Consider the following 27,964-nt stretch of genomic DNA (forward strand, 5'->3'; position numbering starts at 1 on the left):
TGTTATTGCTGGAGCGTATGGCTTAATAGTTTAGGCACTTACTGAGGATGAACAATCTTTCATCTGAAAGCTTAAACAGATATTTACTCTGGGCAAAGCCTGGATTTTAAACAGAAGTTTACTCCGGTGTCCTTATCTAAAATATCCTCTTGTCCTATTGTTGTGTATTGTGCTGTGTCCCAATTATCAACTTGTCTGCCAGCCTTCCCGCCTCTCCCCGGCCAGAGGTGGCTGCATTTCTGTGGTGGGTAGATATATCTGTAAAGCCCATTAGGATAAAATGCACTATAGAAATGTAATACACTATTATTAAATAACCATGGCATATCATGCTTGCAGTATCTAGCTAGCTGCACACGCTTTCAACCTGGTTACAGACAAATTTCTTACCTACAGCTTTTCCTGTTTGCATAACATTCCGGCTGGTATTGACCATGGCAGTTCCAATTTTCTTGCCACGTTCACTGTTCTGGACAGAGCTAAGCAAGAGAAATGTTGAAAGTGCATTAGTCAACTGACTCACTACCAGCTCAAGGGACAAAATTTAGTCTAAAATATCAATTAAGTATAATCAAGCTCATAAGACTCAGATCTATCTCCTCATTCCACCACAGACCAGTTACACACACAAACATGTGTGTTGGGCATGGCGGAGGAAGGGGACAATAGATTCATCATTATGGAACACGCTGTGCTCTTTGGTGTAAGACCCAAAGACATTTGTGGGAAGTGTTTCTGTTGTAGATTACAAGACAAAATTTTACAGCATCTACATTTAGGTACCTCTGAAAATGTTACCCTTAGTCTATAAGCTTTGTTAAAAAGCATGTGGCTGGTGGGCTGGTTCTGAATGTTTGTCATTGCTTTGTCCATTCAGAAGAACTGTTAATTTTATTTTGTGATTCTATCAATAAGAATCCACTTTTTGAACAAGTATGCCTTTCATTTCATGCTTTTTCAAACAAGGAAGGGAGAATTATGTTACTATCACTGGAAAAAAAAAAAAGCATAAAGCAATTAGTTTCTATTCATTTTAAATGGCAGCAGTTGTAAAATCCTCTCATTTGGTTTTACAATATAACATTCAAATAAAAACGTCAGTTTCCTCATCCACTCCATATATATGTACACGTATCAAAACCTTCAACAATACAGCTATAGTAAAGCAAGCTGCGTTCTATTCCACTTAAAACACTTCCAGGCAAATTGTCAAATAACTTAAATCTTTATTGTTGATGTATAAGGGATAAAGAGCAGATTCTTTTCAGGTACCAGTTTGGGCTGGATTAGCAAAGTCTAATTTTGATAAGGTGAGCATTTTTCACAGCACTGTCACTTATGGAGAATAAATATGTTGTTGCAAGAATATTTCTTTCAATAGAATCATACTTTAAGGACTACTGATCCCCTTAAATTCAGTTTAGAGTTTCACAAAGTGTTAATGTCTCCTCTCTCAAAAAAAAGTTTAGGTGATAAAATTGTATCAAAAAAAGGGGGACACCAATGGCTTTGGGGATTAGAAATGAGTTACAAGAAGATTTATCTCCAGATTACAGGCTAAAACAAGGTCTACATTGAAATTGATAGCAACTGCTATTATGGTAAGGTAGCTTTTGTGAAATGGGTTTCTGATCTCAGTTTTCATCATGGAAACCTAGCCACTGTTACGATGAGCACAGGCAACAAGGACCAAACCTTTTCTCTCTAGAGCTGTCCCTTGAAGTCAGGTTTTATTTCTACACTAAAAAATTGACTGTAAAAATGATACCTTTGTACCTCCATAGATCTTCCCCCTCTTCTTAGAAAGTCACATCTGCTAACTTTCGTGACAAGAGTGACAGCTAGCGAACAAGAGCAGCAAACAAGAGAATTCTCCAGCTGAAGGATGAGACACCCTTGAATGAGTTTGTTTGTTGTGTGCTTGCTTGCTTGCCATACACTTGCTGAGCCAAGGGCTGAAACCTTACTAATGAGGCTCCAGCTTATCTTAAGATCCCTAAGCCAGTTAGGATCCCTTAAAGGGGGGCAGGCGGGGAAGGGCGGTGCTAACTCAAGGAGAACAGGGGTTTAAAAAAGCCAGCTCCTAAGCAACCAGAAGAGCTAGCAAACGGGAGTTTTGCAAGGGAGTTTAGAGACTGAGTATGAGAGGCAGATACACCTAACAAACACTCTAAACACAGGCCACTAAGGATACCCCTCCTGGGGAGGGAACCCCAGTTACTAGGAAGAGTCAGTAACGGTAAAGGGGGGATTCAATTATTAGAAATAAAGATAGCTGGGTTTGTGATGACCAGGAGACCAACATGGTAAATTGCCTACCAGGTGCAAAAAAGGTTGCATGTCTCATGAGACATTTAGACAGCCTTCTGTGCAGTGCTGGGGAGGAGCCGGTGGGATGTCTCCACCCAAACTGTGTGTTCTTCAGCACCTGTTGCTTTCCCCCAGCTCTTAGTTTAAAAACTCCACTATGACCTTTTTAATTTTACATGCCAGCAATCTGGTTCCATTTTGGTTTAGATGGAGCCCATCCTTCCTGTAATAAACCTAAATCCTCCTCCCTATACCATCGTCTCATCCATGCATTGAGACCCTGTAGTTTTGCCTGTCTTTCTGGCCCTGTGCATGGAACTGGAAGCGTTTCAGAGAGTGCTACCATGTCCTCTGGGCAGGGGTGGCTCTACCAATTTTGCCGCCCCAAGCAGTCGCTGCCGAATTGCTGCTGCCACAACAGCGGCGGACCTGCCACCGAATTGCTGCCGCGGGACACGGACTGCCGCCCTATTCTGAATGCCGCCCCAAGCACCTGCTTGGAAAGCTGGTGCCCGGAGTCGGCCCTGCCTCTGGGACCTCTCTCCTACCATTTACTGAAGGGGGAATTCTATAACGTAGTAAAGGGGATAGGAAAGAAGTTGGTAAAGTACAGGTAGGAGCTAGTGAGGAAGAGTCAAACAAAAGAGTCTCATTTATATATATAACATATAAAGGCAAGCAACTGAGTACTGACAAAATGAACAAATGCTTGTATACAAATTATAGAAATCTCAGTACGAGAGTGCCTGGCATTAAATGAAGATATTGATATAATCCACATCATGGAAACTTGGTGGAATGAGGACAATCAGTGAGATGTGTTAATACCAAGGTACAAAATATATATGAATGAGAGAGTAAGTTACACTGGTAGGAGAATGGCCCTCTATGTGAAAGAAAGCATAGAGTCAAATAAAGTAAAAATCTTAAATGAATCAGACTTTACAATAGAATCTCTATGGATAGAAATTCCATGCTTGAACAATAAGAGTATAGCAGTAGGAATATACTACCAACCACTTGACCAGGATGGTGACAGTGACTGTGAAATACTCAGGGAGATTAGAGAGGATACAAAGGTAGAAAACCCAATATTAATGGTGGATTTCAACTATGATCCTCGAGAAGAGATGCAGCAATAAAATTTCTAGACATATTAAATGACTGCTTCTTGGAGCAGCTTGTCCTGGAACCCATAAAGGGAGAAGCAATTCTTAGTATCGTCCTAAGTGGAGCACAGGATCTGCTCCAAAAGGTGAACATAGCAGAACTGCTTAATAATAATGACCATAATATAATTAAATTTAAGATTCGTATGGGGGGGGAAATGTCAGAGAAACCCACCACAGTAGCAATTAACTTCAAAAAGGTGAACTACACAAAAATGAAAAACAGTTAAAGAAAAAAAGAACAGTCACAAGGGTGGAATGCCTACAAACTACATGAAGACTATTTTAATACACCATAATGGAGGCTCAAACTAAATGTTTGCACCAAATAATAATAATAAAAAAGAGAAAGAGGATCCAATATGGCTAAACAGCAGAGTTAAAGAAATGGTTAGAGGCAAAAAGACATCCTTTAAAGATAAAAAGTCAAATCCTAGTGCGGAGTATAGAAAGAAGCATAAACTCTGGCAAGTCAAGTGTAAAGTATAAGAAGGCAGACCAAGAAAGACTTTGAAAAGGAAGTAACTAAGGACACAAAATCTAACAGCAAAAAAACCAAACCAAACCAAAACAAAACACCATTAGGTACATCAAGAGCAGTAGTCAGTGGGACAACTGGACGACAGAGGTGCTAAAGGAGCATGCAAGGAGGATAAGGTTGTTGTGGAGAAGCTAAATGAATTAATTTTTTTGCATCAGTCTTCACTGCAGAGGACATGGGGGAGATTCCCATATCTAAGCCTTTCTTTCTAGGTGACAAATCTGAGGAACTATCCCAGACTGAGGTATCATTACAGAAGGTTGTGAAACAAACTGATAAACAGTAATAAGTCACGAAGACCGGATGGTATTCTCCCAAGAGTTCTGCAGGCACTCAGATACGAAACTGCAGAACTACTAACAGTGTTATGTAACCTATAGCCTAAATCAGCCTCTGTACCAGATGACTGGAGGAGAGCTAATATAACGTGTTTTTTAAAAAGGCTCCAGAGATAATCCTGGCAATGATAGGTTGGTAAAACTAACTGCAGTACCAAGCAAATTGGTTGAAACTATAATAAAGAACAAAATCATCAGACATACAGATAAACATGATATTTTGGGGAAGAGTCAACACTGCTTTTGTAAAGGGAAATCATCCCTCACCAATCTATTAGAATTCTTTGAGGAATCAACAAGCATGTGGACAAGGGTGATACAGTCAATATAATATACTTGGGCTTTCAGCGTATGTCTACACTGTAATGTAAGCCCAAGGTTAGTAGAAATTGAGTTAGCAGATCCTGGGTTTGTTAACTTAAGGCTTTAGCATCTATGCTCATTTGTAACCCCAAGTTATGAATTGTTAAACTCTGGGTTCTAGCATGGGGCTCCAGCACCTACACAGTATTATGTGGGCCCAAGTCCACCCATATCCCAGACTTCTTTGCACCAGAATGTAGCCGCTCTAGCCCTTTGTTTGTGGTGCAGAGTGGGAAAACTTGACTGTCCATCAAACTTGACTCTCCAGAGGACAAAGGAACTTGGCCTGTGGGATACTCTTGGTGGACTCTAAGAGCACGAGTCCAGTGGGGCTGCATCTACACTGCAAAGCAATAGGGCTTGAACCCGTGGTACGATGTTGATTCAGGCTCAGACCCCTGTAGGGTCCTGGGTCCAATATGTGTGTAGACGGAAGGGGGGTTAGGTTTGAGCCCAAGTTGGAACCCTGCATTTATGTTCCAGTGTAGGCATAGCCTTTGGCAAGGTCCCCCACCAAAGGCTCTTAAGCAACCTAAGCAGTCAGGGATAAGAGGGAAGGTGCTCTCCTGGACAGTAACTGATTAAAAGATAGGAAACAAAGGGTAGAAATAAATGGTCAGGTTTTCAAATGAAGCGAGATAAATAGCGGGGTCCCCCAAGGATTTGTACTGGGATGTGTACTGTTAAGCATATTCATAAATGTTCTGGAAAATGGGGTGAACAGTGAGGTGGCAAAATTGCAAGGTATTTATTCAAGACAATGAGATCCAAAACCAAGAACAAAAAGTTACAAAAGGATCTCACTAAACTGCGTGACTGGGTGAAAAAATGGCAGATGAAATTCAAACTTGATTTGTGCAAACTAATGCATACTAGAAAAAACAATCCCAACTATACATACAAAGTGATGGGTCTATAAATTAGCAATTACCACTCAAGGAAGAGATCTTGGAATCATCATGGATAGTTCCCTGAAAACATCCAACTCAATGTGAAGCGGCAGTCAAAAAAAGCTAACAATGTTAGGAACCATTAGGAAAGGGATAGATAAGATGACAAAAATATCATAATGCTACTATATAAATCCATGGTATACCCATACTTTGAATACTACGTGTAGTTCTGGTCGCCCCACCTCAAAAAAGATATATTAGAATTGAAAGAGTTACAGGGAAGGGCAACAAAAACTATTAGGGTTATGGAACAGCTTCCATATGAGGAGAAATTAAAAAGACTGGGACTGTTCATTTTAGCAAAGAGATTATGAAGGGGGGCAACCTTTTCTAATGCCAGTATATCTTTTTTGAGATGAGGGGACCACATCCGTACGCAGTATTCAAGATATGGGTGTACCATGGATTTATACAAGGGTAATAAGATAGTCTCAGTCTTATTCCCTATCCCTTTTTTTAATGATTCCTAACATCCTGTTTGCTTTTTTGATTGCCGCTGCACACTGCGTGGACGTCTTCAGAGAACTATCCACGATGACTCCAAGATCTTTCTCCTGATTAGTTGTAGCTAAATTAGCCCCCATCATATTGTATGTATAATTGGGGTTATTTTTTCCAATGTGCATTACTTTACATTTATCCACATTAAATTTCATTTGCCATTTTGTTGCCCAGTCACTTAGTTTTGTGAGATCTTTTTGAAGTTCTTCACAGTCTGCTTTGGTCTTAACTATCTTGAGCAGTTTAGTAACATCTGCAAACTTTGCCACCTCGCTGTTTACCCCTTTCTCCAGATCATTTATGAATAGGTTGAATAGGATTGGTCCTAGGACTGACCCTTGGGGAACACCACTAGTTACCCCTCTCCATTCTGAACATTTACCATTTATTCCTACCCTTTGTTCCCTGTCTTTCAACCAGTTCTCAATCCATGAAAGGATCTTCCCTCTTATCCCATGACAACTTAATTTACGTTAAGAGCCTTTGGTGAGGGACCTTGTCAAAGGCTTTCTGGAAATCTAAGTACACTATGTCCACTGGATCCCCCTTGTCCACATGTTTGTTGACCCCCTCAAAGAACTCTAACAGATTAGTAAGATATGATCTCCCCTTACAGAAACCATGTTGACCATTGCGCAACAATTTATGTTCTTCTATGTGTCTGACAATTTTATTCTTTACTATTGTTTCAACTAATTTGCCCGGTACTGACGTTAGACTTACCTGTCTGTAATTGCCAGGATCACCTCTAGAGCCCTTCTTAAATATTGGTGTTACATTAGTTATCTTCCAGTCATTGGGTACAGTAGCTGATTTAAAGGACAGGTTACAACCCAGAGTTAATAGTTCCACAATTTCAATTTTGAGTTCTTTCAGAACTCTTGGGTGAATGCCATCTGGTCCTGGTGACTTGTTACTGTTAAGTTTCTCAATTAATTCCAAACCTCCTCTAGTGACACTTCAATCTGTGACAGTTCCTCAGATTTGTCACCTACAAAAGACAGCTCAGGTTTGGGAACCTCCCTAACATCCTCAGCCGTGAAGACTGAAGCAAAGAATTCATTTAGTTTCTCCGCAATGACTTTATCATCTTTAAGTGCTCCTTTTGTGTCTCGATCGTCCAGGGGCCCCACTGGTTGCTTCTGATGTACTTAAACATTTTGTTATTACCTTTTGAGTTTTTGGCTAGCTGTTCTACAAACTCCTTTTCGCTTTTCTTATTACATTTTTACATTTAATTTAGCAGTGTTTATGCTCCTTTCTATTTACCTCACTACGATCTGACTTCCACTTTTTAAAAGATGCCTTTTTATCTCTCACTGCTTCTTTTACATGGTTGTTAAGCCAATGTGGCTCTTTCTGAGTTCTTTTACTGTGTTTTTTAATTTGGGGTATACATCCTTATATGTTGCTAGTTTAGTGCAGCATATAATTTCACAAAGAGGGTCAATTCCCGTATCTTTAAAAGAATTTCGATTTATCTACATATTCTCAGTTTAGCAACAGACAATAAAATATCAAAGTATTATATACTTACTGTGATAATCTTAACTTTACGTCTGATACAGAGTATTGGCCCTGGAATGGGTGGCTGGAAGGGGAAAAATATAGTGTTTTAATTTTGCCATTTTTTCCATAATGAAAAAACAGAATGGTTTTATTTGCTGGTTGTCCTCCACTGAAACAAAGAAAATATCTAGTTATACATGTCCCAGTTATGATTCAGTTGTAGGATTCTGACGAATCACCTGTAATCTGCCATCCATTTACAAACTACACGTTTCATCTTCTTTTCAAACCTCATAAAAGCTGGCAGCTGAGATAATCCTCCTGCTGACAAGATGAGGCATAATGAGAGAAGTGATGTCTTGGATAGCCATGTAGGGCTTCACAGATTTAAAAAAAAAATGCCATAAACTGAACTCAAACAGCAGCCAATGCAACATATGGAGTACAGGTTTAACTAGTCCAATTTTAAAGTGACAAGGCATTAAAAACTATGGCAAAGTATACATTTAAAAAGGAAAGAATACAACCTCTGAACCAACAACACTGCTGTCAAATGATGATCCTGGCCACTACTACTCCCTGGAAAATTAGATGCAACCAAAAATGCACAGGAACCAGCAGACTGTAAACCTCTAAGGAAAGGTGGATGAAGCCTCTGCACACTTACCCTCCCGCATAAGGAGGGCAGCCAACTCTCACAAAGTTATTCAGAGACTTCCTACCAGCTTCACTTCTGTCTTTAGGCAGAGCTTTAGCAAGCTTCTTCTCATCTATGCCCCATAATCTGAGTCAGGTGCTAGTAATGAGAGAGACTGCACCACCCTGGTCTGGAGAAAAGGAGGTACCTCCAGAATCTTTACAGCAGTTCAGTCCTGAATATCTCAAAGTTTCCCAGAGTTGCCTCATATAGGCTGTAGGGAGGAGCAATGAAAGAGAACCTTGTAACATCCCACACAAAAGCGCTCTGATTCCATATAAGAACAGCACAATAAACTCTTTATTTCCCCCCTTTTTTCTGAACTTGGTTTCTTACCTAGAATTTACCTCTGCAAGAGCAGGATGCTTGTTGCTGTTCCATACTCTGTAGTTGTGTGTATTTTTCCAAGTTGCTACAAAGGCTGTTCCAAAGTCCGACAATATCTTTTCGTTATCTGATTAATAAAAGACAGAAGGTGAATGAACCTGTAGCAATACACTGAGGATGTAAAAGAAGAAATGAAAGGGAGGTTTTGAAAGAAAATAGAAATTTCTTCGATTCTTGTCAACCAGAGAACACGGGGTTCCAGTTCCATAAACATTAGCAAAGCAACAAGCTCATTATTCTGGGTTTAAAAAAATGCCACTGCCCAACACAAAGAGTTAAGGAAAGGAAAATGGAGTTCAGACAACCAAGAAATTCATTTAAAGGAACACTGACAACTTAGGAGTCCGATGGCACCTTAAAGACGAACAGATTTATTTGGGCATAAGCTTTCATGGGTAAAAAACCCACTTCTTCAGATGCATCTGAAGAAGTGGGGTTTTCACCCACAAAACCTTATGCCCAAATAAATCTGTTCACCTTTAAGGTGCCACCGGACTCCTCATGGTTTTTGTGGATACAGACTAACAAGGCTACCCCTTGGACACTGACAATTTAGTTTAGATACAACTTAGTTTTTTTTTAAAAAATATCAATATGAATAAAATTGTATTTTGATTTTTTGATATCAAGCTGTTAAACATCCCCATATAATGAACCCAAACTGCACTGTGCCACCACATGAAAATCTGAAAGTGAAGGTAAGTGGCCTAGCTCTTTTGCAAGGCATTACCCGACAGCAGGAAACAAGTCAAAGAACATGATATCACCTGTACTGATCTTGCCCTAACACAGGGGCAGGCAAACTTTTTGTCCTGAGGGCCACATCGGGTTTCGGAAATTGTACGGAGGGCCGGTTAGGGGAGGCTGTGCCTCCCCAAACAGCCAGGCATGGCCCAGCCCCCGCCTCTCCCACTTCTTGCCCGCTGATGGCCTCTCCCCGGGACTCCTTCCCCATCCAACCCCCCTGTCCCATGACTGCCCCCCACCGCCCCATCCAACCCCACCTCTCATTCCTGACTGCCCCCCCGGGACTCCTGCCCCCATTCAAACCCCCTATTCCCCGCCCTCTGACCACCCCGACCCCTATCCACACCCCCGCCCCCTGACCACCCCCCCTGAACTCCCCTGCTCTCTATCCAACCCCCCCTGCTCCCTTACCACGCTGCCTGGAGCACCGGTGGCTGGCGTTATTACAGCCGCGCCACCTAGCTGGAGTCAGCCACGCCACCGGGCAGCACAGAGCACCAGGTCAGGCCGGGCTCTGCAGCTGCGCTGCCCCAGGAGCTCGCAGCCCCGCCGCCCAGAGCATTGCGCCGGCAGTGCAGTGAGCTGAGGCTACGGGGGAGAAGGAACAGCCAGGGAGGGGCCAGGGGCAAGCCTCTGAGAGTTACTAAAGTGTGAATTAATGAACCATCATATACTACTGGTGTATTATGTTAATGACCCTTTAGCAATATATTTACAAATACAGAAAATCAATCTAGAATATTCAAAAGGGAAAAGTAAAATCTATCATGGGGTTCATGAAAAGCATGTTATGCCACAAACAGTTAGTAATCTTAAATAAAAGTACAAAGCTGGAGATACAGAGAACACAGAGAACGTAATATATCTATGTTTGAAGTGAAGCTTGATACAGTGTTTGCTCAGGAATATCATGGAATGGACACAGAATTGGTTGACAGGCAGTCTACTGAGAATAATTATGAAGGGGAGGGCAATTAAAAGGATTAATACTAGGCAAACAGAACTTTTCCTAAAAGATTCAGAGAAAAAGCTGTTTAAATTCTGCATAAACAATTGGGAATAGCTAAAATCCACAAAGAGACCCTAAATTAGCAGGATGTCTGCATGTATACATTGCAAGTACTTCTATTTATGAGGAAAGTGTAATGGAAATTAACACAAATACCCAAAAGAAGATAACAAAGGGGGAATATAATAATCACTAAATCATTGAGAGTTAACAACATAGAATAAAGCAAGAAATTAATGAAGATGGTCAAGGGATTTAAAAAAAAAAAAAAAAAAAGAAAATTTTCAACTGAGATAAAGGATGAGTATGAGCCAAGCTGAAAATGCAATGGAGCAATTGTTTACTATGCATTCAGCCTCCCCTGCCCATCCTCACCTCAGCCCCTAAAGAGGCTACCAGAATTTACCTGGCTGCAGCACAGCAGCAAGCAATGCATGAAGATAGGCACCAAACTGAGCCCTGATCCACTCGTCTCCTCCCTCCCAACCGGTGCCATCGAGGAAAACATCATCCCTGTTCTCAGTTACATGCTTCACCAAGTAGTCTGCAAATCTCAGGTCAGCAGTTGTGAGGTTCAGGATCTTCCTGAGTTCTGGATCATGGATTTGGACAAGGGCTTCCTCTATCTGATTGAAATAATCCCAAGGGGGGAAACAGTCTAAATAAGACTTTCAGCATACATAACCTATACTATTTTTGGTCAAATGAGTAATTCATCCACACCTATAACCACAACCACAACCAAAGGTAAGGAGAAACTGATGACCAAATTATGCTTCAACTGTTCTCAGGATATGAGATGATGGTCTGAAGTAGCCTGAACTTGATGAACTTCCTGGCAAAACCTGCGGAAGCTCTTTGTCAGGATTTTGGGTACATTCCTATAGAGTATGTTCCTAGAGATTATTTTCTGAGACTTTGATTTATTGGCTGGCTGAGTTAAGTTGCTACCTGCATATAATTTTTTAATGTTGTTGGGTGGTCATCATTATGCAATTGTAAACTTAATTCTTAGGGCATCTACAGCTTTCTGTTTGGGCATTTTTTATTGCCGCTTAAATATAAAGTAAATAAATCTGAGGAACAGCATATTTATGTTATCACAACTGTGTCTGCTTCTCAATTATAAACATTTACTTTTAAGATCTTATTAGGCAGCCATGAAAGTTCACTATGAGAAAAATAAACCATGACTAACAAGGAGTCATATGGAGCTTTAAAAAATATTCTATAAAGTGTAAATACTGGATATAATGTATTACACCAGAAACTTATTAATATTTTTGAAAGTGAATGAAGTTAAGGTTTCCTGCTTAATAACTTACATAAATGCAAGTATACAGAATTCTAGCGTCATAGGTGTGAGACTTTTCCATCTCTATTGTATTTAAGGGCTTGTCTCCAGAGTGAAGTTGTTCTGGAATAAGATAGGGTGTGAATTTACAACACTATAGCTATTCCAGAATAGCTCTTTGTGTGGACACACAGGTGATTCAGTCAATTTCCTTTGAAAGACAAGCCCATAGCATAGGACATAGATAGGTAACTGAACACACATCATAAAAACTTGTTCAGTTGTCCACTTTAAACAAAGTACAGAAAATTTCAGTGACCCTAACTGGAAGTTTAGGAATATTTTTGTACATATTGTTTTTTGACAAAAGCTCTTTTAAAAGAAAGTGTGCAGATAAGTTTTTTGGAGCAGGAACTATCTTTCTGTTGTGTGTTTGTACAGAGCCTAGGACAGTAGAGTTTTGGTCCATGACTAGAACTCAGGTACCAACACAATACAAATAATAAAAATAATGTATTTAACAACTTCATTAGTAAACAAAGGCTCTTATTTTGACTTAAACATGTTCATAAGGCAACCACTTTTTAAGTTTAAAAAGTTTTTAAGAGAATTCATACTTCCACAATTGCATCACTTAGATGCTTCTGCTGACGGAACAGGATGTTGGTGGCTCCCGCAACAAAGCCACGAACTGTTACATCAGAGAGGAGGTGATGTTGTTGCAGTGCCATGTATGGCAAGCAAAGGTAACCCTAAGATAATGGAAATGTTAAATGATTAGTAAGAAAAAGGGAAGGTCAAAACACCCCCCACAAAACCAATCTTACTGTACTTACCCACCTCCACAGTCCTAGCTAGAGCTAAACAAAGGCAACACCACCACCACACAGAGAGAACAAGCCTGGTTATTGCTCTGCACCATGTTCCTAGCTACACTGCCACTGGAGTCTGATGTTGCTTTGCTACATTAATCAAACCAGGTTTCACAGAAATGGAGTATACTTGGTAATGGTTTATGGCGGCTTTCACTCTTAGGTGACTGGTTGAAATCCAGCCCAAACAGCCTTCAGATGGTAACAGAGTTGACAAATGTGAAATGAGTTTGGTGGTCTCAATCCAGTTCTCGTGTCCTTGGCATGCACGGTAAAGAGGACAAGAACTGAACGGACAGGCAGACTATTCTCTCTTCCACAGCAGTCTCTTCTGGCAGGACTCAGGTATACTTCCAGGACAGTTAAGAGACTCTTGCACTGTTGCTATCCATGTTTTTCAGGGACAGGGACTTTCAGGCTCCAGGGATAACTTTTTGTGAGCATGTGCATGCCTGCTTTTAAAAAAAAAAGCAGCAGGAGAAAAAGACGATGCTCTGTGCTTTTTAACCACTGTGTCCTTATGATACTAATTATACCAATGCTTTCCAGGAAGACTTTCTTTAAATAGCAAATTTAAGTCTTTGATGTAGGTTACACCCACATTTTAGTGATACAGCTGGAAGCATTAGAGTTTTCATTTTAAAATAGAATCAATGTACCCCTTGAAACTCTAGCCCAATTCCAGCTGTTCAGTTACATAAAGCATTGTCCAGTTCATTCACTAACACTAGCAGAAGGACGACAGGCATATTGGACAAAACAACAAGAGTGAATGTATATCAGCATGCAGTACATGGCAATTTGAAACATAGGGAGGAAAGGAATACAACTACTCCTTTTTTCTAGATTAAACACGGGGGGTTGTTATCCAGATGAAAAATACTAACATCTAAAACAGAACCGTCTTTGTCAGAGAATAACAGTCCTGTGTTAGAGAGTCACCAACCTGGAGTATTAGGTTTCCGGAAAAATAATATTAAGGAAGTTGACAATGCAATATTTAATTGTCATGTAATTTTAACCACCAGACAAGTTGTAAAATTTTAGAAATGCTTTGCCATTTAAAATAAAGAGGGCCTGATTCCAAACTCACCATGCAACTATGACGACTTCTGATTTACACTGGTGTAAATGACATGAGCATCTGACCTTATATAGCTGGCACTAAAATTAGTAACAAAAATCCATAACCTGTTTTTTCCCTGTGGTTTTGTGCTCTTTTATACTAGGAAATACATTACCAATTAAGCCAGTTCATGACCTTTTGGCACAATCTCATTCATCCAAGTTTGGTCTGGTGGACTAAACTTTCTTTTCATAGTATGGAACGAACAAACAAAAACAAGAAAACAAACTTGTAAATAATCCTATCAAAAGAGATTCACTGATTATAAGGCCAGAAGGGACCACTGTGATCATCTAGTCTGACTGCCTGTATAACACAGGCCATAAGATTTCTTTGTATTAGAGTATATCTTTTAGAAAAATATCCATTCATGATTTAAAAATTGCCAGATCTAAAATGGAGTTCAGTTTCATGTTAAATTAAATTGTTTGCTGAGAGTAGACAATCTAGAACACGGGTGGGCAAACTTTTTGGCCCAAGGGCCACATCTGGGTGGGGAAATTGCATGCAGGGCCATGAATGTAGGGCTGGGGTTGGGGTGCGGGAGGAAGTGCAGTGTGCAGGAAGGGACTCAGGGCAAGGGGCTGGGGTAGAGGAGGGGTGTGGGGTGTACACAGGGGCTCAGGGAAGGGGGTTGGGTGCAGGATGGGTGCAGAGTGCGGGAGAGGGCTCAGGGCAGGGGTGTAGGGAGGAGGCTCAGGGCAGGGGGTTGGGGTGCAGGAGGAGTGCAGGGTGCAGGCAGGGAGCTCAGGGCAGGGGTGCAGGCAGGGAGCTCAGGGCAGGGAGTTGGGGTGCGGGCTCCGACCCGGTGCCACTTATCTGGAGCGGCTCCAGGGTGGCAGCAGCACGCACTGGGGCCAGGGCAGGCTCCTTGCCTGCCTGCCTGCCTTGGCCTTGCACCGCTCTCAAAAGCGGCCGGCACCACGTCCCTGAGGCCCTTACTGCCCTCACCTGTGGGTACCTCCCCCAGAGCTCCCATTGGCCGCAGTTTTCCGTTCCCAGCCAATGGGAGCTGCAGGGGCGGTGCCTGCAGGGGAGGGCAACGTGCATAGCCCTCTGCCCCCTCCCGTCCCCGAGGCACTGCAGGGACGTGGTGCCAGCCACTTCCAGGAGCAGCAATCCCACAGGTTGGATCGAAAGCCCTGATGGGCTGAACCCAGCCCGCGGGCCGTAGTTTGCCCACCCCGATCTAGACGTTATTGAAGGATGCTCATCACTAGAAATTGATATATCTGAAATTTCCAGTCCTCTGCTTTGATTTCATTAGTTAAACTTGAATGAGAGAGTGCCTTTGTAGGATGGAAGGTAAACATTAAAAACCATTCTGTCAGCTACATTTTAATTACAGGTTTCAGAGTAACAGCCGTGTTAGTCTGTATTTGCAAAAAGAAAAGGAGTACTTGTGGTACCTTAGATACTAACCAATTTATTTGAGCATAAACTTTCGTGAGCCACAGCTCACTTCATCGGATGCATACTGTGGAAAGTGTAGAAGATCTTTTATACACACAAAGCATGAAAAAATACCTCCCCCCACCCCACTCTCCTGCTGGTAATAGCTTATCTAAAGTGATCACTCTCCTTACAATGTGTATGATAATCAAGTTGGGCCATTTCCAGCACAAATCCAGGTTCCAGCGAGAGACTGCTGAATTGGAATTCATTTGCAAATTGGATACAATTAACTTAGGCTTGAATAGAGACTGGGAGTGGCTAAGTCATTATGCAAGGTAACCTATTTCCCCTTGTTTTTTCCTACCCCCCCCCCAGACGTTCTTGTTAAACCCTGGATTTGTGCTGGAAATGGCCCACTTTGATTATCATACACATTGTAAGGAGAGTGGTCACTTTAGATAAGCTATTACCAGCAGGAGAGTGGGGTGGGGGGAGGTATTTTTTCATGCTTTGTGGGTATAAAAAGATCTTCTACACTTTCCACAGTATGCATCCGATGAAGTGAGCTGTGGCTCACGAAAGCTTATGCTCAAATAAATTGGTTAGTCTCTAAGGTGCCACAAGTACTCCTTTTCTTTTTACATTTAAATTGTTTAGTTCTCCATTTTAAAACCCATCTTAAAATCTTCAAGATTTTTTTCCCCATTAGTGATTTTGTCCTTTTACCAAATGAAAAAAACACTGATTTCCCCCTTTAAACTGGTATATCTAATTGAACTGGTAAACATGAATTTGCATTTGCTTGTATGCATTGTTAGAATTATAGAATATCAGAGTTGGAAGGGACCTCAGGAGGTCATCTAGTCCAACCCCCTGCTCAAGGCTGTTGTTGTAGCCGTGTCAGCTCCAGGATATTAGAGACAGAAAGTGGGTGAGGTAATATCTTTCACTGGTCCAACTTCTGGTGGTGACAGACAAGCTTTCGAGCTTACACAGAGCTCTTCTTCTGGACTGGGAAATTTACTCAGAGTATCACAGCTAAACACAAGATGGAACAGATTGTTTAGCATAAAGTAGTTAACATATATTTCAAGGGACCATTCAAGATGAAGTGGCCTGTTAACACCCCTCCTGTCACAGGGAGGAAAGCAGTTGGCAGGGGATTATTAGTGGGTTATAGATTTTTGTAATAAACTATAAATCCAGTGTCTTTTGAAGGTGTTGTGCAGGTTTCCTTTGAGGATGGGGACTGATAGATCAGATATAGCGGGATCGCTTTGTGAAAAGTGTTAACCCACAGCTGATGTGGTATTTTTGTCCTTTACCATTTTATTCAGTCATCTGTCCAGAGGATGAAAATATCATCGATGTATCCTAGGTATATCATTTCTCTATCATTAAACCAATGATATACCTGAGATACATCAATGATATTTTCATCCTCTGGACAGACAATGAAAACTCACTCAGATTTTTACCACAACTTTGACAATCACAACCTGTCCATTAAACTCTCTCTGGAACGCTCCCATACCAGCATCGACTTCCTGGACACCACAATCAGCTTCAACAATGGAACCCTCTACAAGTCTGTACAAGAAACCCACGGATCACCACAACTACCTTCACAGATCCAGTAAACACCCCACACACCCCAAGAAATCTGTTACCTACAGCTGGGCACTCAGATACCACAGAACATGCTCCAAAGAGAAAGTCTGGGATATACACCTGAACACACACAAAATCGCCTTCACAGAACAATGACATTCCACCAGAGAAGTAGATTGCGTCATGGAACAGGTCACCCAAATACCCCGAGAGAACCTGTTTCAATACAGAAATAAAACCACCTCTCTGACCACACACCCCTAGTTGTCACCTGCCACCCCCCCATTGGAACCCATACGGGGTTTCAAACAACTACAACCCATACTGAATGGGGACGCCAGGCTGGAAGAAATCCTTCCTGCCCTCTCTTCTGGCCTTCAAACAAACAACCCCCCAACCTCTCCCTCTTGTGATCATCAGAAGCAAACTGCTCACAGACCAGGACACACCAACTGATCAACACCCCCCACAACACACCTTTCAAGATCTTTGGGTCCTACACATGCTTTTCAAAACATGTGGTGTACCTCATCCAGTGCACTAAATGCCCCAATAAAAATAACTATGTGGGTGAAACCAGACAATCACTAAGCTCTCGAATGAACTCTCACAGGAAAATGGTAAAAGACAAAAACACCACATCACCTGTTGGTGAACTCTTTTCACAAAGCAATCACTCTATATCTGACCTCTCAGTCCTCATCCTCAAAGGTAACCTGCACAACACTTTAAAAGACAAGCATAGGTGCTTAAATTCATAGCTTTGCTAGACACTAAAAATCAAGGATTGAATAGACACACTGAATTTATGGCTTATTACAACAATCCTTAACCCACTAATAATCCCGCCACAGCTACATTCCTGCCATTCCCTTCCTTTCCTCCCAATGACTAGAGGGGTGTTAATGGGCCTCTTCACGGTTCCTTGAAATATGTGTTAAATACTTATGATAAACAATCTCTTCCATCTAGACAAATTGGAGGATTGGGCCAAAAGAAATCTGATGAGGTTCAACAAGGATAAGTGCAGGGTCCTGCACTTAGGACGGAAGAACCCAATGCACCGCTACAGACTAGGGACCGAATGGCTAGGCAGCAGTTCTGCGGAAAAGGACCTAGGGGTTACAGTGGACGAGAAGCTGGATATGAGTCAACAGTGTGCCCTTGTTGCCAAGAAGGCCAATGGCATTTTGGGATGTATAAGTAGGGGCATAGCCAACAGATCGAGGGACGTGATCGTTCCCCTCTATTCGACATTGGTGAGGCCTCATCTGGAGTACTGTGTCCAGTTTTGGGCCCCGCACTACAAGAAGGATGTGGATAAATTGGAGAGAGTCCAGCGAAGGGCAACAAAAATGATTAGGGGTCTGGAACACATGACTTATGAGGAGAGGCTGAGGGAACTGGGATTGTTTAGTCTGCAGAAGAGAAGAATGAGGGGGGGATTTGACAGCTGCTTTCAACTACCTGAGAGGAGGTTCCAAAGAGGATGGTTCTAGACTATTCTCAGTGGTAGAAGAGGACAGGACAAGGAGTAATGGTCTCAAGTTGCAGTGGGGGAGGTTTAGGTTGGATATTAGGAAAAACTTTTTCACCAGGAGGGTGGTGAAACACTGGAATGCATTACCTAGGGAGGTGGTAGAATCTCCTTCCTTAGAAGTTTTTAAGGTCAGGCTTGACAAAGCCCTGGCTGGGATGATTTAATTGGGAATTGGTCCTGCTTTGAGCAGGGGGTTGGACTAGATGACCTCCTGAGGTCCCTTCCAACCCTGATATTCTATGATTCTATGTATTTAGCTGCGACACCGTGGTCTGGTCTACACTACAGACTTGCATTGGTATAACTACATCAACCAGGGGTGTGAAAAATCCACATCCCTGAGTGGCGTAGCTATACTGACCTAACCCCCAGTGCAGACAGCGTTATGTCGGTAGGGGAGCTTCTCCCATCGACATAATCTATCTCCCTGAGAGGTGATAGCTAACTACGCCAGTGGGTCTCAAACTTTTTTTAGTGGCGACCCCTTTCACACAGCAAGCCTCTGAGTGCAACCCACCTAATAAACTAAACACACTTTTTAATATATTTAACACCATTATAAATGCTGGAGGCAAGTGGAGTTTGGGGTGGAGGTTGACAGCTTGCGATCCCCCATGTAATAACCTCACGAGCCCTTGGGGGGTCCCGACCCCCAGTCTGAGAACCCCTTAACTACGCTGACGGGGGAGCTCTTTGCTGTCGGTATACAGCATCTTCATTAAAGGGCTACAGCAGTGCAGCTGTGCCGATGCAACCTTTTAAGTGTAAACCTGCCCTCTGAGTAAGTTTCCCAGACCTGAAGAAGAGCTGTGTGTAAGCTTGACGGCTTGTCTCGCTTGCCATCAGAAGTTGGTGCAATAAAAGATATTTTCTCACCCACCTTGTCTCTTTGCATTTGGTTGTCATTTCATAGGGCCTCTATATATCTATGTTAGTTGGCATGATTGCAGCTTCAGGTCACTTGTATTGACATTCCTTAAATTTTAACTCCGGAACATCAAAGACTGAGTTTTCTGTGGCAAATCTTTGGCTGTGTAATTTGCATCTCTGGTTGTCTGTAGAGCCAGCGTTGAAGGTTGACACTTTTGTTTTGGTCAAGCACCTAATTGTGGATCACTGATAAAGAGCTTTTTCTTATTATGAGTTATGGCAGCGCAGAGAAGGTTGCATTTCAGCTGTTAGCTTTGGGCAATTTAACATGTTGCTTCTAATATAAGTTACTAATATAAGTTACGATCCAATGGGATCAGAACACTGAGAACACAGTTTAATAAAATCAACTTCTAATTCTATGACTACCAGTTTAAGATATTCTAAACAGTTCCACTAGTCCCTAAAAAGCCATCGATATAACGTCATCAACATCAGTCCCAACTCCCATCACAAAAGCCATTTTTAAAAGGATTGGATATTTACCATGACTTCCCATCTACATTCACGAAATATTAAAAAAAAAAAAAAAAAAAAAAACCTTTAGATATCTGACATAACTCATCTCAAGGCTCTGTCAACATGCAGAGAATTTCAGAGCATAGCTGCAAAGGATGATGCTAAAATATGAGTTTGTGTTCACGTTATTCATTTCCAAGATTCAGAAATCAGGCAAAAGTGGTCATGGCAGATCAGTGTCCTATTATATGACGAGCCTTTTTAAATAGACATGCTGAGTATCCTGAGATTCAAAACTAAGGTCAGACTCACCTAATGCTCAGATACACTCCTTCTACCCTCCTACCCTTTCCCGTCTATGCACATAACTATAGTGTCTCCAATTTCAGCTGTGCTGAACAGTCATAAATCATGAGAAGTAGTGCATATGCATGTGGGGTGGAAAGTACATCCAGGAAAGTGGGGGTTTTTTTACTATACAAACAAAGTCACTTGTCAGAGTCTCCACTTGAATATGGAGCAGTACTTTAAACAGGCTTCAAGTTGGGCACCCAAAATTGCTAGTCACTTTTGAAAACTTAGGCCTGAAAGTGTTGGTAAATATTTACTAAGTATAATTATCAAAATGTTTACCTTAGTAAAAATAGCCAATGGCATGCCATACTGGTCCTCCTCCAACCCCGATATCAGTCCTGGAACAAGAACCACATGTCCTGTTTTAGCCTGAGGTTGCACAGTAATTGGAGGGCTTTCCGATGTTATGCATTCCTTTGAAAGGATTTCAGTCTGTTCTGATGTCATATTTTCATGTTCTCCTTCTTTCAAGTTGGGATCATCCAAAATACTAGGATCCAAGGTCTCCCAGTCGCTTTCAGAAGACTCTGGAGAAGTGCGTGAAGGAGGTTTCAAATGTTGTCCAGTGCCATTGGAGGACTGTGATCCATTGCAATTCTTTTCAGAATGGGATAAAGGCACATCTGTTTTCTGAGCCTCCCGCACATGGTTTCCTGATAGCTTCCTGCCTTCCTCACCCATTCCTGAGTTTGTATTTGAAATGTCAGCAGCAGACACAGAAACATAATCATCTAAAGGGGGAGTAACTTCCCGCAAGCCAGTATCCTCTGATACACTCTTTCTTGGTCTGTACTGTGAACTGTCAGTAAGACCATGTTCAATCATACCTGGAGGACAAACACACACAATATCAGGACAAACACACACAATATCATCTCACCAAAGATTTTAGTGATTTTTGATAATAGCAAAGTAGGAAATGCTTTTTAGGAAAAAAAAAAAAAAACTGTCATGCATTTTCGTTACCACTTTAAAAATCTAGTCCACTTCTGCCAGAGGCACCAAATTTCTAATGTGCTGGGGGCTGCTTGACCCCGCTCTGCCCCAGACCCTGACCCCACTTCACCCCTTCCCCAAAGGTCCCACACCCGCCCTGCCTCTTCCCGCCCCTGCTCTGCCTCATTCCACCCCCTCCCCTGGGCACACCCCAACTTCGCTCCTCCCCCGCCACTCCAGAGCCTCCTGCACGCTGTGGAACAGCTGATCGTGGTGGGTGGGAGGCGCTGGGGGGAGGGAGGGAGACTGCCGGTGGGTACTCAGCACCCACCATTTTTTCTCATAGGTGCTCCAGCATGGAGCACCCAGGGAGTCGGCGCCTATGACTTCAGCCCAAATGGATCAGTACTGACCTTCTGCCTTGGCAAGTGTTATTTAAACTTTGATAAACATTTGGTCAGGAACACAGAACCAATGACTTCTTATTCACAGACATATCGAGGGTGTCCAATATGCAGCCCGCAGAGGTAAAATAGACTTAGTTTCTTATTACTACAGTAAGGAGCACTCCATAAGTATCAAGTGTTATCAGGTTGTGCGCATGTGTGCTTCATAAAAATATTATGTAGCTTTGTGTGTGAATTCATTGTGGCTATTGTACTCTGGCAATATACCAACACAGCCCCCGTATCACGTAAGTTCCCCCTGCCCCAAATATATCACTGTCAGTTTCAGTTATGAACAGAAATTACACAAGCAAGAAATAGCCGAAACCTGCTTTTACTTACCAGGAAAGAGAGACAAGACAGTCATCAGTGCTCCCACCAGTCTATTTACTGGAGAAATATAAAACAACACCTGTGGGCAGGGGGATGAAGGGCAAATTAAAATGACAGCTTAAGTCAGAGAGAAAAACAAACAGAAACAAACAAACAAGAGAATCTGAGGACATCTAATACCCATATCTATCTATCTATCAAAAAAAATAAAAAAAATCAGTTCATGGAGAATTTCACTTCGATAGAAGTCCCCATAACATTTTTATTCAGATAAATATTTAAAGAGATGGCATAACAAGGCATTTACTATAGTTGGATGATTCAATCTTATACTGGTTGGTTGGATCAGTTTCAGAGGTGGTGAGAATGACTAGCTACAATCTTAATGATGGCTGAAGGTCATTTTTGCAATTCAATCAATCGATCAATCTGGCCCTTGCTGGTGCTCACTGTTGAAAAATGGGAGTGATACCACATTGCCTTTAGCTGACTGGAGAATTGCCCTAGTCAGGCAGTCAGAACAGTTTTAAAAACCCATCCATGTGAAGGAATACCTCTTCTTCCCACACATGGCCAAAGTTTTGTTTGTGGCATGGTACATTATATATTTAAGATTAGTGCTTTCCATAATTCTAGTGTGTTTTTTCCTTTAGTTTGTCTGGGTGCACATTGACTCCCTTTCCCCCTGCAACAAGCCAGCAAATAACGTGATCCTGGAAATAAATATCCAAATGGCTACCATCTGGAGATGGTGTCTCAACCCAGCAGTAGTTGGAGTTTGAGACACGCTTCCTCCTACCTGTGGGACAGGCATCAACCCATGGATTAATGGGAGTTGAGCCACAGAACAAAAGGCATCTTTCTGATCAAGAATGGGTGGCATTATTGGGCATACTGGCTTAGTATGTTTAAGGTCTTTGACTGTACAGGCTTCCCCACAACTATTCTGGAACCTTAGCAGCTGTTCAGAAGCAGTACAGGAAAACAGTGTGCTCTCTCTCTCTTTTTGCAGATGCCATGGTTCACTTTCTACTTCTAAATTCAGAAAGAATTCTCACATTATTCAATAGATGTCCAGCTCTTTCAGACTAGACTCATGTGTTTGAGTCATTTGAGCATGCCTGGGAAAGCTTTTCTCTCCACTTTTCCTGTGAATGTGTCTCTTGTGGTCTGTACACCTTCAGAATGGAATGATAGCTCAGTACTAATGTAACTACAAATGTTTAGCTGTAATTATGAAATGCTACTATAATCAGTTTTTAATTCAAATAGGCAAGGCGGTTTCTAAAACATTTCTTGTATCAATGTAAAGTGAAACAATTATTTTTAATTCTAATGTTTAAAATATTTGTAGTAGACTTTTGAAATATTTGGGAAACTGTTCAACAGACCAGTGTAAATGTGGAAAGTGAAACAAACCCCACCCCATCATTACACTGAGATTACTGAAACTAAATGTTTTATAACACACAATAAATGTAGGAGTTTATATATGTAATTTTAAACTGACAGGCTTTTTGGTGTACTCTGAGACTGTTGCTAAGATTACCATGTGGCACTGCTACTCACTTTTTTGGAATTAAACTCAACACGTCAGCTTTGGCAAATGAAAAAGTACATAATGAGACACTGGGATCTTGATCATGCAATCAGGCCTGGTAGGGCAAATGCCTTTGCCTTTACATAGCCCAGAGTAAACCAGTGGGGCTTCACTTGGACAAAGGAATCTATGCTACTGAATCCAATTGCAGGGTTTGGGCCTGAATTGTTTAAAACACCCAAACATCACATATGGCCACTAATTCTCATGTTCTTAAGCAGTTAGTTATTTTAAAACTAGAAATATCTATTTAAAAAACTACATTGAAAGAATGTTAAAGTAACAAGGCTAAGCAACGAAAAAAAATAGTATAAAATGCTCCATTTAAGGTTGCACATCAAATCTTAGTTCTACCCACTTCTATGAAGGCATTTCCTGTCTAATTACGCTTTCGTGTTTTCCAAAATACTTCTTCTACAACTTTAAATTACTCAAAATAAATCTAGTTAAAATGGTGGCAAAGCTCCAAAACAGACACTTAAACCAGTTTTATCCTTGCTTATATTGGTTGACCTTGAGTCATTAAGTTACCAACTGAAGCAAAAATCTATATAAGCAAGGGTTAAACTGGTTTAAGTGTTTACATTAGAAATTTGAGCTGATTTGACTAGATCAATTTTTTAAATTGATTTAGAGAAAATAGCACGCTCTTTGTACAGAAAAGGCTTGAGGATGTAGAAAAAATGTGGTATTATATCTGAGTAATTATAAGCTATCACAATGCATATAGGGCAGAGTTAAAGTTGTGCATGCAATCTTAATATATGCATTTCTTGACTTCTCAGTTATTTTGTGCAACCTTGATAAAAACTGTGCTCATGTCTGATTTGTTGATATTACTTCCTGCCCTTCAATGAATGATTTTTTTGTAGTTGTCCTATAAAGGCAACTACAAGTCATTTCTATCAAGGAGATGAACTTATAATTTAGCTTGTTCACTGGGGGAGCAAAGTAAGATTTTTACTTTTAACATGAAAAAAAACATTGTAGGAAAAAAGGATCCCTGTGGTCACGTATTTGTGAGCTGATATTCAGTCACTTTACTGAAAGATCTTGACCCAACATTTGAATTTACAAATTGGTACTCTTTTGTTTCTATTTCTTATCTGTTTGTACATGTTCCAGGTTCCTCTTAAATTGCCAGGACAGAACCTCTTTTAGGCAGTAAGACAGCCTGAAGAAAAATATAATTGAGACTTACACTTCTCTGTGGATTTAAACTAGGATGACTTATTTATTTTAATATTTATTTTTATTGACTGTGAATCAAAGTTAACATGACTAGAGAGACATGAGCTTGGATACTAAATATATATTTCAGATAAGTATCCATAGAATTCACAAAAATCTAAAACTTGAAAAAATCTAAAGCTTGCTTCCTTTGGTATTTATATTACTATTTGTTTTATGTTTAAATCAAGTTCTATTTTGCTGGACCTTATGCACCAAGAATTTTCACTCTGCAATGGTGAGGGCACTATTTAGGTCCTGATATTAAAAACTGTTATGAAAATTTCCCTACTCAAGCATACCAAATCTTACTTGCCTTTACTCTAGAGTACCTGTCAATAATGGAAAACATTAATAGTGTGTGAGAAGAATTTATACACCAGCACACACACAGAGCAGTTAAGCAAGGGGATAAAGTTTTGCAGTTTTATTTATACCTGCATGTAAATATACTTGAGCATTGGGTTTTACTCCAGACATATTTAGTGTAGTGTTTATCTTTCACTAACACACGCTCTATAGAGTCATATAAACAATTACATCTCCATTTCAATCCTCCCCTTCATCCCACAGACCCTACCTTTTTCTCTAGAAGAATCAATTTAAAAAGAATTAAGATCTGCAAAATAAGAAGGGAAAATTAACATGGTGAGTGACTAACAAACGGGGGGAAAAACACATTTACATGTGTGTACACGTGTGTAATACACATAAGTTCATCTTTCATTAAAAATGTTTCCCTTAGCTATTTCATTGGCCGGGAACGGCGAACCACGGCCACTGGGAGCTGCGGGGGGCCATGCCTGCGGATGGTCAACGTCAGCAAAATGTTTTGCTTCCTGCAATTAGATTACCCTGATGGGGCACATGCAGCCCACAGGTTGCCCACCACTGCTCTAAGCATTCCTAATTCCCACAATTTATGCAATAGCCCAGTGATTAGGGCACTTACCCAGGAGGTGGAAGGCCTGGTCTCAAATCCCCCTCTGCCTGAGAGAAACAGGGACATAAACCCAGGTCTTCACCTCCTGAAGGAGTGCTCTAACCACTGCACTATGGTATATTCTGAGGCAAGTTTCTCTCAATCTCTACTACTGAAGTTGTTCCACTTTGCATAAAACAACAAAATATTCATTCAGCCATAGAGAGAGAATGAGAATGACTCTATAGCCCAGCAGTTAGGGCACCAGCCCAAGATGTAGGAGAGTCAGGTTCAAGACCCTGCTCCTATCAGGCAGAGTGGGGATTTGAACCCGAGTCTTCCACATCCTACGTAAGTCCTCTAACCACTGGGATAACAGGTTTACGTGGGGTAGCACCACCATTTCCTACTCCTTGGTGTATGTGGGGTTTTTTTTTGTGGGGGTTTTTTTTTTGTGATATATGCATAAAGGAAGTGAAGAGTACTTGAAACCTGCCTACTTCTAGTACGGGAGATACTTCTAGTAGGGGAGGGAGAGGGAGAGAATCCCTAACAAGGGTAGGGCCAATAGAGCAGGTTGCTACACCTCCTTCCCCACAACTCCTGGCAAGGAAATATGGGCAGTGTGTGGTGGCAGGAAGGGTGAGTGGCTGGAACATATCTCCAGATGATATATGGTCCCTCAAACAACAACCCCCAGGTTGCATCAACCTGCATCTGAGGCCAGAAAGTCCCAGGAGGCTGTATCCAGCTCCTTAGCAGCACCCCTTAGGTACAGCAGAGAGTCTGGACCTCAAAATATGAAAAAGTGTGTGCGCACGCGCGCGCGTGCGCTTAGCTGTCAGTTGCTCATCATGCAACCTACATTTTTACCATGTAAAAAAAGCATGCTGCTGGTGTACTTTATTAGGCCTATGAAGAAAACGTACCTTGTGTCTAAACTGAAGGACAAGATCTCGAGGAGACAGACCTAAAACATTGAGAACAAATCCATTAGTGAAGCATTGCAAGGGTATCAACTCCTTTCTTCCTGTCCCCCATTTTTCTATTGACCAAATTACATAAGCTAAAGTGACACACAATATTTTCCCATTCTCATGGAAAGCATACTAGTGATTTCATTAAAAGAATTCAAACCACCTTCTCTTCCTTCTAAGAATGAGAGCTGAAAGTAAGATGGAGACTCTGCATTCCAGAAGATGGCTATTTACTGTCATACTGAAGCCAAAGCATTTCACTACGGGAGCATTTGATTAAACAACGACTTATTTCTCTTTCTAGATCACAATTCTTCCTATGGTATGTGGAGCAAAGGATGTAGGGGGAGATTTTTCAAGGCATAAAGGGCAGTTAGGTGCTCAACTCCCTTTGGAAGTCAAGAGGAACTGGGTTCCTAACTGCCATTTATGCCATTGAAAATTTCCTCCACAATTAAAATTTTCAAAGCAGCATAGTTTTCAGAAGGAGCTGAACAGCTCACTCACTAAATGTATATCATATCAAGAGGCATGACTGAACTATCATGGATTACAACCTAAAATGAGATCCACATTATGGAAAAACAGATAAAGGGTATTTTACCTGAAAATTATTTAACTCCATAAATGAAAGGGAAAATAATAAAGTCCCATGCAGGCACAAAAACCCATGGTGCTAAATTTTAATGCACATAAACAAACTGGTTTAGAGGGAATGATTTGACTGATATAACATTATATATTATTGCTTGTAAAAACGTCCCTTACCAAGATAAACTTGTGACCCCTCCAGTGTAGTTCCACCCAAAGAGCTATTCATATGCTCATAAAGTTCCTGTAGAAGTTAAATAAAGAATATTAATGGCATATGAATACCACATCCGATTAGTAACACCTGTTCTAAAAAGCTACCCAAGGGACCAGAATAAATAAAATAATTTGTTTCAAAGAGATGGACAGACCAAAGAACATTTTTGCTTATAACCGAGTTGTTACTTTAAGGGTGTCATTGAAGATATTGTTTCTAGATATTTTACTAATCAGAAATCTGTTCCTTTCTTAGATTCACAATAGGATAATATATTATTTCATGTAATTATTTAAAATAGCTGAATAGAAGTATCACCTATGAAAATGCAATACATACAAGAATACATTGATTAAAAAATGTTTATAACTTAAAATCTATAGTCATACACAAGGGGCATTATACTGTATTAGTATATATTGAAAAGTTACCTTAAGAATTGAAATTTGCGAGAAGTCTTTTTCTTCAAAATAGGCATGAGTAATGAGCTGTAGCTTTGCTTGAAGTAATCCATACAAAGGCTTGTGAGACAGAGAAATGGACATGTTATGTCATGAATGAAAGGCAGATGAAAAAAGCACGTTTCCAGTTCCAGTGTCCTTCCTCC

At 41.1% G+C, this 27,964-nt stretch overlaps 1 protein-coding gene across 1 annotated transcript in view; it reads right to left on the bottom strand.

Annotated features, from left to right (window-relative positions):
• Nucleotides 1-27,964, bottom strand: part of AVL9 (AVL9 cell migration associated) — a 62,322-nt gene that overhangs the window by 4,625 nt on the left and 29,733 nt on the right. Inside the window, exons 5-15 of the mRNA XM_074945377.1 lie at nucleotides 27,789-27,878; nucleotides 27,318-27,384; nucleotides 26,502-26,542; nucleotides 25,231-25,269; nucleotides 21,830-21,899; nucleotides 20,385-20,932; nucleotides 12,436-12,570; nucleotides 10,931-11,150; nucleotides 8,718-8,835; nucleotides 7,713-7,766; nucleotides 391-479 (exon numbers count right to left, since the gene is read on the bottom strand). Coding sequence (XP_074801478.1) covers nucleotides 391-479; nucleotides 7,713-7,766; nucleotides 8,718-8,835; nucleotides 10,931-11,150; nucleotides 12,436-12,570; nucleotides 20,385-20,932; nucleotides 21,830-21,899; nucleotides 25,231-25,269; nucleotides 26,502-26,542; nucleotides 27,318-27,384; nucleotides 27,789-27,878 — 1,471 coding nt within the window. The remainder of the gene's footprint in view (nucleotides 1-390; nucleotides 480-7,712; nucleotides 7,767-8,717; nucleotides 8,836-10,930; nucleotides 11,151-12,435; nucleotides 12,571-20,384; nucleotides 20,933-21,829; nucleotides 21,900-25,230; nucleotides 25,270-26,501; nucleotides 26,543-27,317; nucleotides 27,385-27,788; nucleotides 27,879-27,964) is intronic.

Source organism: Natator depressus, chromosome 2, assembly GCF_965152275.1.
Source record: "Natator depressus isolate rNatDep1 chromosome 2, rNatDep2.hap1, whole genome shotgun sequence".
Lineage (NCBI taxonomy): Eukaryota > Metazoa > Chordata > Testudines > Cheloniidae > Natator > Natator depressus.